Source organism: Pogoniulus pusillus, chromosome 8 (genome assembly GCF_015220805.1).
Source record: "Pogoniulus pusillus isolate bPogPus1 chromosome 8, bPogPus1.pri, whole genome shotgun sequence".
NCBI lineage: Eukaryota > Metazoa > Chordata > Aves > Piciformes > Lybiidae > Pogoniulus > Pogoniulus pusillus.
Genome location: NC_087271.1, coordinates 16,541,768 through 16,556,479, shown reverse-complemented (window position 1 = coordinate 16,556,479; position 14,712 = coordinate 16,541,768). Strand labels below are relative to the sequence as shown.

General features: G+C 44.5%; 1 protein-coding gene across 3 annotated transcripts in view; it reads right to left on the bottom strand.

Annotated features, from left to right (window-relative positions):
- OSBPL9 (oxysterol binding protein like 9) overlaps window positions 1-14,712 on the bottom strand; it is a 73,500-nt gene that overhangs the window by 20,092 nt on the left and 38,696 nt on the right. For all 3 annotated transcript variants that reach the window (XM_064147357.1, XM_064147358.1, XM_064147356.1), the window contains 2 exons: window positions 7,550-7,645; window positions 5,483-5,530 (listed from right to left, as the gene is read on the bottom strand). In XM_064147357.1, coding sequence (XP_064003427.1) covers window positions 5,483-5,530; window positions 7,550-7,645 — 144 coding nt within the window. The remainder of the gene's footprint in view (window positions 1-5,482; window positions 5,531-7,549; window positions 7,646-14,712) is intronic.

The following is a 14,712-nucleotide window of genomic DNA, read 5'->3' as shown; positions in this document are numbered from 1 at the left end:
GAATAACCTAAGTGTGCAAAGGAACTTTCCCCTCTTCTGATGAGCACCAGCCCCGTTCTCCAGGGCAAAGTAAACACTGATACAGAAGTCTCTACCCACATCTAGTTTTGCTCCATTTTTGAAAGCCTTCTCTTCTCCAGACTGAACAACCCCAACTCTCCGCCTATCCTCACAGCAGAGCAGCTCCAGCCCTCTGATCATCCCCATGGCCTTTTTCTGGACACATTTCAGCACTTCAAGATCCTTCCTGTCATAAGGCTCCAGAATTGGATGCAGTACTCCAGATGGGTCTCAGCAGAGTGGAATGAGTAGAGGGGCAGAATCACCACCCTCACCCTGCTGGCCACACTTCTTTGATGCAGCCCAGGATCTGTTTGGCTCTCTGGGCTGAAAGTGTCCCCTGGTGGCTCATATTGAGCTTCTTGTCCACAAGCTTGCCTTAAAGTAAGTAACAGTTTAATGCTTTCTAAATGGTCTGTAAGGGAAGCCAAAGGCTGGTATAAACAGGTATGTTGAAGATTAAGAACACTAACAATAAAAGCAAAGAATATAATTTACTACTAGAAGTTACCACAAATTTCTCTCTTCAACCTCTCTACTCTTTGAAAACTGATGAAGGCATCATTTTACACAGCTAGTTTCCCCAGCTTTAGGTAATGCACACACATATTTTCAAGTGAAGTATCCATTTCCTGCAGACTTACATTTGCAAAACCCAGCCACGTGCTCTTTCTAACCTAATCCAACTGCAAGGTACTGCTCAAACTACTGCATCCACTCTCACCGCTTCATGTCCTTCCTTGACATCTACTGCTGTCTGAAGGCACTGGTGATGCAACAGGAAGCTGACGCTCTCTCACTGAGTGGGACTTCTGCCTCAGCACCCATGGGGCTACAGAGCAACCGGCTCATCCAGCACAGCCACGCAGCAGAGCTATGCAGGGGTAGCTGACTCATGGCTGGAACCAGTCAGGTGCACCCTGAATTTGTGTGCTCAGCCCTGGATTTACTCCACAAAAAGTATTTCAGGTGAACCAAGCAGCTGAAGTAGGCTGCACTTCCCTCCAGAATCTTGTGAAGTCATGTCAGCTTTGCTCCAGCCTGCCCAATGTGCATTTCTTTGCTGCTCCACTGCTTCCAAATGCTTACCTGTGCTCCCTGATATTACCAGTCAAGGTAATGTCACCAAACTGAAACGGAGAGCTCTCACCAATATTATTGCTAATACTGTGAGAAAGCAAAGTCCTACCTTGTCTTTACCTTGAGGCGCCAGAATCCCCAGCTCATGATGCTTCCTTCACCTCTCCAATCCCTGGATATGGACACTGCACTCCACCAGCAGACTCAGCAAGCCTGGCAGCAATGCTGGTTGCAGGACATTTGCAGGGCAGCATGATCCCACCACACACTGCTACCTGTACTTCTGCCTGAACTCTGGATGTTACACAGGGCACTCGTGAGAGTGACACTATTTCTCAGTCTTCAAAATCCATCAAGTCTATAGCTGCACTCCCTTTTTCCAAGCCAAACAAATCACCTTGTCTCAGGAAGAAGATACCTAGGTGATCCTGAAGAACCACAGAACATCTGTGCCCCTGTCGTGGAGGGCCTGTAGGCCCAAAAGCAGGCTTGTTTATGCCTTGCCTTGACATGTTTTCTGCCAGGACCCCTGGTTGTAAACAGGTTGTATAAGCCCCACACACCCAGCTCGTGTCTCCTTGGGGTAAACCCATGTGATCCCCGTATTTGGGAAAGTCCAGGCAAGAGCCTTCTGCCTATTATGGTAAGGTCTGGCTGACTGACAACCTGATTGGTCACTCTACTGGCCAAAGGGACCATTAACCTCGGCCCACATTCAATAAATAGGGGTGCACAGGTAAACAACATGCTCAGACCCTTGACAGCTCAGCTCAGCTCTGACTCACCTGCATGGCTCAGACACGTGCTTGGACCCCATTGCAGCGCTCAGCCGCTCAGACCCCCACGCTCGGACACCACTGCATAGCTCCGATGCTCAGAGGCTCAGACCCTCATGCTCTGACTCACTCGCAGCTCATCTGCCTGTGTACCTTTCTTGCAGAGCTCATTTAAGCCTGCACATATATATATTTAAGGAGCCTAAGACAGCTGTGCACATCTGCACACTATTGCTATCAGGACCAGATCCTGCACTGCCTTTACCTACAGAGCTCAGACTCCCAGCAGCCGCGCACACTTTGCATGCCTGCTGCCTATCATTGCCTGGCGACAGCCACTGCTGCTGAGATAACCAGGAAGCAGACTCTGGATTGTCTGCACACATGGCCTGAAGCCGTGAACAACCCTGCCAGAGACAGCACGACATTCTCCTCAAATCCTGCCAGCTGGAATCCCTAGACACAGCATCCAAAGGAGCCAGCAGCACCAAAGGCAGAGATCGTCCCTCGTCAAGAGAACAGGTTAGAGAAAACCTATTTCCCCAGAAGCTGGGAAGATTTATCCTCTCCCCTCAAGCTGGGAAGATTCCAGACTCCAAGTCCACGGGTAGAGATTCCCTGAAGTCTGGACACTAGGCACAGGCTGTGATGCAGCCCAGGAGGGTGACTGATAATTGATAAGAATAGTGAGTAAAAGCTTTATTATCTCTGTAAATATCTGTTGCCTCTGCTGTAGAGCAGAAAGAGTTTCAGCCTGCTCTGCTGGGCAAATAACATAAAGATCCCAAGCGGCATTAAGCTGCAGGGAAAACTCCTCTCTCTGTTTATAGTTTGAATGTTTGCTAGTTAATTAACAAATTCCCTGTACATATTTTATCCTAAGTCATTTTCATAACCGTGTACCAAACTTTAATATTAATATACAGTGGTTGGGGGTGGCGAGAGTTCAGAATATTGAATTTAATAAATATATATATTTTATATAAAATTTCTGTCACCCCAATTAATTTCTCCCCTCTGCCAAATAGGTGTAGGTAGCAGAACACCCCCTCAGCAACAGCCCCACACAGCTGTCTCCAAAAGACCAGATAGTTGGTAACAAAAGACCAACTTGTGCAGTGCTCTGTGCACTTGCTAAAACAAGAGCTCAGTTTTTAAATCACAGAAACATTCAGGTTGGAAAAGCCGCTCAGATCACCATATCCAACCAAGATCCCTACTCTACCAGATTCACCCTAAACCGTAACTCCAAAAGCACCACATAAAAACAACCTTTAAACTCATCCAGGGTTAGTGACTCCACCACCTTCCTGGGCAGCTCATTCCAGTGCCTGACCACTCTTTTCTGTGAAAAGCTTTCCTAATATCCAGTCTAAACCTACCCAGTCACAGCTTGAGGCTATTCCCTCTTGTTCTGTCACTAATCATCTGTGAGAAAAGACCAGTATCAGCCTCTCCACAACCTCCTTTCAGGTAGTTGTAGACAACCATGGAGGTCTGCCTTCAGTCTCCTCTCTTTCACACTAACCAGCCCCACCTGCTTAGGTCTCTCCTCATCAGACTTATTCTCCAGGCCCTTCCCCAGTTTCCTTGTCCTACTTGGCACTCAACTCCAGCACCTCCACATCCCTCTTGTAGCGAGGTGCCCAAAACTGATCACAATATTCAAGGTGTGGCCTCACCAGAGCAGAGTACAATGGGACAATCACTTCCCTACTTTGGCTGGACAGAGCATTTCTAATCCCAGCCAGGATGCCATTGGCTTTTTTTACCACTTGGGCACACTGCTGGCTCATATTCAGTTGCTCATCCACTACAACCCCCAGATCTCATTCTGCCAGGCAGCTGTCCAGCCACACTGCCCCAAGCCTGTAGCGCTGCTTATACTTGTTGTGGCCCAAGTGCAGGAGCTGGCATCTGGCCTTGCTGAAGCTCATCCCATTAACATTGGCCCATGGATCCAACCTATCCAAGTCCCCCTGTAGAGTCTCCCTACCCCAGGAACAGTGACAGGAAACAGCACCCAACTAGCTGAGAAGCACATAACACTTTACAAAATCCTGTTTCCTCAGAGGGAAAAAAAAAACCAAACCAGTAGGCTGGATGGAAGTATCTCACAAGTTACACTGAGCTCACAGTGAACCATCCTGCACATCCTGCTAACTATAGGATCAAAAAACCTCTTAGCCACTTTAGTACAGGAAGAGACACGATCAAAAAAAAGTGCTTTGCCAAGTCTTCATTTTTAATAAAGTGGAATCTACAGTAATAGCAACACTCATCAAGATTTAAAACCAGAGGATGCTGACCTCTTCTAAACAAGCCTCCTGCTTTCTCTGTAAAGTCAATCTGTCTGTTCCACAGATACCTTCCAGAGATAGAGACAGAAATCAGCACAACATGCAGAAAGTCTCTGGGGATTTGAAACTCTAACAGGGAAAAAGGAAGTACTGCCTGATCTGCAAAGTAGCATCTGGAGGGAGGTCAATGTTGAAGGAGGACTCTGCCCCCAGGAAGATGCACTGAAGCAGAAATACAACATCTTTAATCTTACTCTTTTGGTCAACTGCCTACAGATTAAACACATTAACACAAAGAGCACTTTAATTCAAAGAACTCCAAAAAGACCACCACTCGTGAGCTCCCTAAGACACCATAACACACCAAACAACATGGGTAACTCATGGAAGGTCACAACCATTCCAAAGAATTAAACTAAGCACAGAAAGCATCAAAGTGTTTTCAAAATTGAAACCAAATGCCAAGAGAACATCAGCCTGTTCTTCTTAAGTGAAATCTGGGAGAGAGAAGGAACTAGCATGAAATACACCACTACTTCCTGACCCTGAAAGTATTGCATTTGCTGAAAACCAAAGCACTTCCTCAGTAATAAACCCTTCATAGGAACTGTTAAATCCCTCCTCCACTCCACATATACCAGCATGCTCCTTAATGCCAAACTCACACCATCTAAGGTGAACTCTGACCTACAAACTTAACTCTGAAATGGAACAGGAGAGGATGTACAAAGCCACACAACACTGAAGGGAATCACAACCTTGCTGAAAAAGTACTGCCCCCTGCACGGTAACTTACATTTTTGGTATGCTCACCTGAGGTGAATGAATGATGGAATTCTCAGACTTCTGACATGCAGCAGGATAGTCCCAGAACCACACAGGATGCAAGCTGATGATGCTAAATACGTGATTCGTACTACAGTTTTTTCCCCTTCAGAATAGCTTTGCTGTTTCTACAAACATTCACCCTTGTTAACGATTATAATCCAGCAAATTTAATTTAAGAATGCCTTAGATGGATGGACAACACAGGACTAATCATTTCCTAACAGACTGCAAACTTTTTTAGCATTATGAGACCCAGCATTACCAAAAACTTCTGTTTGAGATCTGTTTACAACACAACATTATTGGTTATTCAAAGTGCTTTAAGTGATTTTGACAACTTGATAAATTTGAACTGTACTTTAAATTTCTATATTAAACTGACACACAAACCCATTTGATTAAGTAAAATAAGCAGTAGTTGAGACAAAATATACTTGCCTTTCTCTGTTCATCATCTTTGCAGCTCTGGAGTTTTTCATCAAAGAGCTAAAAGAAAGACAGCTGTGAAAATACTGAAAGCATTACTTTTTTCATACCCTATCAGCCAGAAACACTGACATTTCAAGAGCTAAAGCATTCAATAAGCACTTCATTATGTAACCTTGGTATCACAATCCAAAGCAGTTTCTGTCTAATGCTTCTTTATAGCATTTGTGTTATAACAAATTCATTACTGATGTTTCACATTACAGCAAGAGACCAAATCTCAGCTCCTGTCTAGTTCCACGGCTCAGTCTGGCGTGGCTCTGCTAAGGTTTGAAGGAGAAGGTGAGGTCAAATGATAAAAGTGACACTCATCTCAACACCTCAAACTGCTTTTATTTCAGCATCTCTTCTCCTTTTATTTCTTTGGGACAGAACAGCCTCAACACTTACCAAACCCCTTCTGTGTACCTTGAGATTTAGGTATTCATAGTATCTGAATAAAAATTATAAATTCAAGTCATGTGAGATCTGTAAGCACATCTTTTGCAAAGATCTGTGGTGACTTCCCAGCACTGACTTCCACTTATTTCCTTAAAAGTGGAATATGAGGTGCAGCTAAGCAAACTGAAACAAATCCTTAAGTCTGCAGGCACATCATCTCCACCAACAAGACATTATCCTGCTCCATTTGCATCTCTATCATAGGAAGTTCCACCTCTGCTGGAACCACAAAACCACCTCTGAGCTCTTCTCTGTTTAACACAGGCTGAGCTGAAACAGTGAAAAGCTGCCTCCAGAACACTCTAAGGTGGACATGCAAATAAACACTTAAGTACAAGCTTTTCAAGGAAGAAAAAAAGATTAAAGGTAATGCTCATTTGTAGTATGTAAGCTACAGTTTCTTACCCAACTACCTGCCTAAAACCTGCTCACCTGTTCATTTTCCCTTGAGGTGCTAAAATAAGACTGTGGTCAAACTCACTCTCATTATTAACTATTTCCTGTAGCACACACACACTCCCACCCCACCCCCCCCCCCCCCCCTGCCTCGAGATGGCCTGAAGCAACAGCCAGAAGGTGTGAAGATGCAAGCACCTTTCTTCAGTGAAGCATACTGCGTTGCTGTGGAGCAGGAGACAAAGCTGACTCCTGATCAGGTCTTTGCAGTTTAACTTTGAATATTGTTTGTATGGCTTCTGCTTCCATTTTTCTGGGATATGTTTTTCCCCCTCTCTGCCCTCCCCTGGAGATGAACTTTTGCTGAGTCTCCCACATGCAATAATATTTGCCCATTGTATCAGGAAAAAAATATCCAAGCTAGCAGGACTAAAACGATCTTAACAGCAATTTTAACCTGCTGAGTCACAGGAAGAAGTGTCCTGAGCAGCAGCAGAACCTGGTTTTCTTGCTAAGGTGAGAACTGAGCTATGACCTCATCATTCCTCACCTTGCCATGCACTCTAAAAATACATGTAGGTAATATAGAAGACCTGTATTTATACACAACTGCTACAGAATGTTTTCATTCAAGGACAAAGAACAGGTTGCCTACTGCTACTGCAGCCAAGTCTGAAAGGACCTGCAGCTGGAGGTATGTATGACTTGACTAAGCATTCTCAAGATAAACTCTAAAGTGGTATGAGCCAGACAATGATTCAAAGCTAAACCTGGGTCACCTCTGTCATTTCCATGAAGCTATGTATGCAAAGGAATGTTTTGGCCATTGTAAAAGATTTGATGTAAATCAAGTTATTCACATTTCCTAACTTTAGCAACCCCAAGATTCATTCTGAGAGAAAGCAGCTTCCAGTTTATTTCACCTCTCAGCTTAGCACACTCTGGTTTTATCCTTCTAGCAAGACTTTATTTCAGAAGTAGTTAGATAACATGCTGCATTAGGGACACACTTTCTCCAGGTCACAGTCAGCTCCGCCAGAGGAGCATCCTCTGCATCCTACATCTACTGGAACATGTATCACAAGTCTCTCCCTTTGCTGAGCTCCCTTTCAACCAGACCTCAAAGCAAGCCACTGTCAAGCAGCCTCCCAATGCAGTAAGCACACCAGTTAGTTACCATACCTTCAACTGGTCTATCAAGATCTGTAAGTAAGCATCGGCCTCGGTAAGTTTCTTGTCAAAATCATGAACGCTGGGAACAAATCCTGAATCCACACCCTAGATATAAACAAACGAAAATCAAATATATAATTAGAGTCTCAGAGAAGGAAAAGTGTTAACAAAACTATCATTTTGCCTGCCAAGTGACTGATAAACTCCTGCTTTGCCTCTCCTGCCACCTGCAAACACAAGCAGCCAGCTGAAGGCATTTGCCTTCTATTTGCAGCTGAATCACTAAGCGCCAATTGCCACACATTTTCAGCTGGGGATATAATCATCACACACCAGAGTATCTCACTACTTGCCATTGAACAAATCCCCCTAAATTACACTGATTAAAATGTCTTTGCAAATATCAAGGAGAACTCAAGGTTTATTCTGAAGACTGTCTTGTGATAGCATACTCTGGGTTAAGGAAGACAAAATCCAACTGGACTGCACTTTTCACGCTGCAGTCTGTCTTGCTCAACTAACACATTCTTAGTCAAGACCTGAACTCTTGAGTGCTAAAGCTCTTCTTAAATACAGATATGCCAATGAGGACAAAGTACCAATGCCATGAAAATTATTACTTTCGTATTTTCTTGCTTGCAAATTTCATAGAATGGCTCAGGCTGGAAGGGACCTCAAGGATCATCTACCCCAACCTCCCCACCATAGCTAGGGACACCTCTCAATAAGGGTCAGCTGCCCAAGGTGTCATCCAGCCTGGCCTTGAACACCACCAGGGAGAAAGCATCCACAACCTCCCTGGGCAACCTGTTCCAGTTTGCTTCCCTTGATGTAAGACTCAAAACACAAAGAATTACAAAACATTAGAGGTTGGAAGGTACTTCCAGATACCATCAACTTCAAAGTCCCATGCTAAAAGCAGGATCACCTAGGGCAGGTCACACAGGAATGCATCCAGATGGGTTTTGAAAGTCTCCAGAGAAAGAGACTCCACAACCTCTCTGGGCAGTCATCTCCAGGGCTCTGCCACTCTCACTGTAAAGAAGTTTCTCCTCACGTTGAGGTGAAACCTTCCTCATTCCAGTTTGTAGCCATTGCTTCTTATCTTATTATTGTGCATCACCAAGAAGAGTTTGGCCCCCTTCACTTGACACCCACCCCTCAGATACTTACACACACTGATCAAATCCCCTCTCAGTCTCCTCCAGACTAAACAGCCCCAGGGCTCTCAGTCTCTATCCACAGGGGAGACGCTCAAGTCCCCCAATCATCCTTGTGGCTCTCCATTGTACTCCCTCTAGCAGATCCCTGTCTCTCTTGAATGGGGGAGCCCAAAACCAGGCAATAATCCAGGTGTGGTCTGAGCAGGGCAGAGCAGAGGGGCAGAAGAACCTCTCCAGACCTACTGGACACACTTTTCTTAATGTAGCTCAGGATACCATTGGCTCTCTTGGCCACAAGGGCACACTGCTGGCCTATGAAGAACTTCTGTATATAAACGAATCCCCACATTTAAACTGATAAACCATCATATTTAAAGACCTGAACAAGATCCTACAGGTTCATCACAGCTTTAATTGCACAACAGAAAGCAGAGGGTTCTTGAAATTGATACTTTGCCCTCTAATTGCCAGTCCAGACTGGACAACTGTAGAAACAGTGTTCTGAAACACGAGGAGGGAGAAGAGAAGAAAGCAACGACTATGACCAAGCAAGGAAACTAAGACAAAAAGCCACTCAGTGTAAGTAACACGTTACTAAAAATAATAGGCAACAGGGACAACCCTCTCAACCGAGGAACTTAACACTCCCACAAACTAGTCAAGTGTAAAATAACATGCAACCAGGTCTGAAAAGCTTGTGAAGTGAGCACTGCATCTCCTTGTTGAAAATGGAATTGTCTACACAGCTAGCAGCCAGAGTCACTTCAGCAAAGGTTCTAGCATGCTCAGTCAAATCCTGGATTCATACATTAAAACTGTGTGGACTGTACAGAAAGACTCTGCCTAAAGATACTACACAGAGAAATGTAATTAATGGTGTGAGTTATTCATAGGCTGCATCAAAATGTTGCTTTTTACTCTGGATATCAGCCTATGACCACAAATACATAGTAATCAGTGTTTTTTGGTGGGGAGTGGGGACTTCATGCTAAAATGCCATCCTTCAACCACCTAGCAGTAAGGGAAAAGCAGACTAAAACATTCTGTTACAACCAAGTAGACAACCACATCAAACAGAGAGAAAACTGTGACCTACAAAGCTCTATTCAGAAGCTGAAACTTCAATCATCTGAAAAAGAAAGCCATAAGGCCAAGCTGAGTGTCCAGCTGATGCAGCACAGAAATGAAAGGTGAAAATTTTGAAAAGCCTGTGCTAAAAGCTGCGGCACTTCACTAATTTGCTCTTGGTTTGCATGAAGACAGTTTAGATGAAACTGGATGACCTACTGAGCAAATTTACTGGTCCATTTTAGATGAGATTAGGTTCATAATGGGAAATCTGCTCAGTTTTAAAATTGAACACCAAGAGATAATTGGAAAGTTAAGAATACTGCAGGTCGCAATAGCACAGACAACACTGTAAATAGCAAACAAATTCAATCAGTATTTCAAAACCAGCAGTAATTTATAAAGAGCAGATATACAAGGTGTAGATTTGCATAACAAAACCTTATTTCTTCATTTTCCAGTCACCCAAAGACACAGCAGAGTTAAAAGAAACCCTTTATCTCCTTCCCCTTTCTTCCCTCCCCTGCTATGTTTTGAGGCCCTAGATGAGGCCTCAAAAGAAATGGAGCAGTAGTCAAGAGAACAGTATTTAGCAGCTCATTACACTTGGAAATCAGGCATCTGCGCATGACAACTACCAACTAAATCTTTATGATAAACTTGTATTATATGCTGCTCAGCTATTCATCAACCAATAGAAGAGGCTGCCTGTAGGTACTACTGAACCTCCACCTCCAGGGCAGAGTTCAAAACTCAACTAAGTTTGACCCTAGCCATCTTGAGCTATCATAATTAGTTGGGCTCATTATGAGAAAGGCCTTGGACCAGGTGTGGCCGTTTGAGCCGATTTTCTAGCTCAGACATAGGGGAGAGATGAACACTCCAGGGATAGGTCATATAATGGCAACAATAGATAAATTAGTATTATTTCATTGGAGCATTGTCCTGGAGTCCTGTACCCCTAAATTCCTCTCCTGCCCGGACTTCGGGGGAAGAAGAGGGAAAGCCGCCTGGTTTCCCTCTCCCCTCGACTGCCCTGCAGCCATTAAGGGGGGGAGGACTGCCCTGTGAGTTCCCGCGCTGGAGCCAGGCTGGGATTGGCCGTGAGCTTTCGTGCCTAAGGTGTGGTAACTCTGCCCTTTGTCTAGCGAAGGTTATAAATATTGGGGGCTTCCCGCCTTTGGGGTTCCTGCTTTGGATTTTGCCTGTGCCTGGACCTATGTGTCTGCCTGAGCTCCCACACTCTCCTCACCTTGACTGCAGAGAGACCTTCAAAGGATTTGCTTTCCCACTGATACCTTTGTAAGACTTGAATACCTCTTAACGACCCTTAATCGTCCACCTGCAGCTGCTGAAAGGTGGAGAAAGACAGACCTCGAACAAGCCAGCCCGATCGTGAGTTATTTGGCTCGGCTTAACTTTAATAAGAAACCGCTATTAATTAATAGCTAAAGCCTTTTCCAACTTCTGACTTCCAAAACAGTCAGATTATTGATAGTAACCCTGTAGGTAATTCTCATGCAACTGAATCTGCTAATTAAACTAAATTAATCTTTGTATATATAGTTTTGGGGGCGGGTTTTTGGGAAATAAAATTAACTATTTTTGTATAATTTCCCGACTCGGCCACATATTAATTCCTGCTTCTGCAACAAGCACCAAGAGCTTAATGTCTAGAAGCACAGCTTGTTCTCCCCCTGCTTCTGCTGGCTTTTGCTGCTTGAGCTGCGTCTGCCTTTCTTCCCCGGCTGCTGTTTTGGCTGATGCTGCTTCTGCTGCTTCACCGCCACTTGACCCCTCCCCCATCTCCCTTAAGGTTATTGTACTGTTCTTTTTTTCCCCCCTTCTCTACTTATCTCTCTTTACACTGTTACACTTACATTCTAAGAAATACAATTTCATCTTTCCCTGACTTTCAAAAAAAAAAAAAAAAATCTGTGTTGTGGTGAGTTTATTTCTCCCCGAGGGAGGGATCTGCCCTAACCCGGGACACCAGGTGACTTCCAGAGGGCTTCTCCAGCTGAAGTTATGCTGTGATTCTAAAACAAATGTCTTCAAATTCTGAAAAAGAAATGGAACCCCGAGTGGTTTCAGAAACTGACTGACCCTTTCCTGCTGCCAGTACCCAGCCAAATTTTCCACTGCATAACCAGGTCTATTGGTAAGTGCACTTTACTGTCCTCAAATAACCACAACTCTGTGTGAATATAGGTTTTAAGGAATGAAACAGTTACATTATCAGATGAAAGAGCTGCAGAAGCAACTACATTACTTAACTTCTAGTCTGCCCACCACCTCCCAGAACAATACATTTGACGTTTGGTTTCTATGCACAAAGAAACCTGTATGTGCAGAGAAAAGAGAAGAGGTACCTCAGCATTCTTTCCCTCATTCCTCCCTCCTGCATCATCTCCCAGAAGAAACTCAAAAGATAAGACTCCATAGGACACATGCCAATCCTAATGTTTGTAGGTAGAAAGAGAAAAGCAGGACCATGACCTACCAGGCAGTGGTCTCCCAGTGTGACCCACAATACCCAGAAACTTGGAGCAGACAGCACAGTTAGCCCAGGAGAGTGCTTTATATGCTGGTTTGGGGCTGAGTAAAGAACTCTCACACTAGGAGTCCTGCAAAGTTAGATCCAACCCTTTTTTCAGAGGAAGTAAACAGAAAGGCAACAAAAAAATACAATCAAACTAAAAACACCCATTATGAGCCTTGTTGATGGCACTAAGGGTGCCTCTATGCTGTTCCCTTGTCCTCCAAATCAGAAGTCACACAGATCACTAATGCACCTGTATCCAAAACTTGCCCATGCTGAGAAGTAATTCTAGCCTAATTTAAGCTAGCTCTTTCAAACCACAATGGAATGAGAAGATTCTATCAATCTTAGAGGAAGCATAGCAGAGAAATTAAAATATGTGTCTCAAAGAAAAGCATTACAGTAACAGTCTCTGTGACAAATGAACAGTAATGAAAGAAAGAAAAAGATGGAAGCAAGAGCAAAGACTTGACAAGAGCTGTCCTTGTAGAAGAGCTTTAATGGGGGAGGAAAAGAGATAGCTGTAGAGACTGATGCTGTATTCTTCATCTAATTAGGATTCCAAGTCCAAGAGCAACAAAAAGTTTAAGCAGCAAATAAAAGCATTTCCCCTCCATCTGCCATACCCCATCAGAAACAGCCCCTGCCTACAGCGTCTTTGACAGTCAAGCAGGGTATTGCTTGCAAGAACCACTGACAGAAAACTGCAGAACAACAACAAATCAGCCAAGAAGCCATCAAACAATGGTACCTTCTTGTTCTTTTAGCTGTGGAAAGACAACTGCACTCTTTTCAGCTTTTTAATCAGTATTTAACTGATTAAAACGGTCAGTGTCTCAAAACAAGTTTTAAACCAAACACATGCCTTCTGGAAGCCTCCTAAACACTCTGAATATTGCACTTCTTCTTCAGAAGTGTTTACACTTTGCAAAACACAAAACGCTTAGCAAAGACTGTGTGGTTACAGATATTATCAGGTCTTCTAGGAAAAAAGAGTTCAAAACCCAGGAGTATTCACATAGTGATGTAAAATACACTTCTGAAGCCTAGGCTAAAATTCTGAGCCACAACAAACAGAAAGTATATCCTGGACTCCCCTTTACTCTTCGGATAATTTACTACCGATGCGGATCATGCACAAATGCTGACCTGCTTACTGACTCTCGTAGCTACTTCGTTAGCGACATCTGAAGAAAGGCAGCACACCTCTTAACTCTACACCTTTTTACCACCACTTAAACACCTCTACACCGGACATATGCTTAACGTAACATAACCTTATATTAGCTTTAAGCAAGTGTTCATGGCTCACGCTGGAAAACCAGCAAGGAAGAACATAATACATGGAAGTTTTGTCTGTCGTTCTTGTTTGCAGCTTTAGAAAAACCATCGAAAATCCTGGTTGACACTAAGTGAACCGTTACTAGCCATGCAGTTTCACAAACGCTTCGGCATGAGTGAAAGAGAAACAAATCAGTCACCAAGCTGTTTATTCACACACTTAGTTTATTTCCTTTTGAGTCTGCACAAACATTTACCTTGCCACATCATCAACTCCATGTGGAAATTACTCTGGGTTAAAACTAAACTCGGAAAAGGAGGGCAGCAGGAAAAGAAGTTTTTACTCAGGCCAGTTGTGAATCCAGTTCCAAATGCAGCTGTTGTTGCCACACCACCTCTTCATTTTTGCTAGATGTATCACAGTATCATCAGGGTTGGAAGAGACCTCACAGATCATCAAGTCCAACCCTTTACCACAGAGCTCAAGGCTAGACCATGGCACCAAGTGCCACGTCCAACCTTGCCTTGAACTGCCCCAGGGACGGTGACTCCACCACCTCCCTGGGCAGCCCATTCCAGTGTCCAATGACTCTCTCAGTGAAGAACTTTCTCCTCACCTCCAGCCTAAATCTCCCCTGGCGCAGCCTGAGGCTGTGTCCTCTCGTTCTGGTGCTGGCCACCTGAGAGAAGAGAGCAACCTCCTCCTGGCCACAACCACCCTTCAGGTAGTTGTAGACAGCAATAAGGTCACCCCTGAGCCTCCTCTTCTCCAGGCTGAACAATCCCAGCTCCCTCAGCCTCTCCTCGTAGGGCTTGTGCTCAAGGCCTCTCACCAGCCTCGTCGCCCTTCTCTGGACACGCTCAAGCATCTCAACGTCCCTCCTAAACTGGGGGGCCCAGAACTGAACACAGTACTCAAGGTGTGGTCTAACCAGTGCAGAGTACAGGGGCAGAATGACCTCCCTGCTCCTGCTGACCACACCATTCCTGATGCAGGCCAGGATGCCACTGGCTCTCTTGGCCACCTGGGCACACTGCTGACTCATGTTCAGGTGGGTATCAATCAGTACCCCCAGATCACTCTCTGTCTGGCTGCTCTCCAGCCACTCTGACCCCAG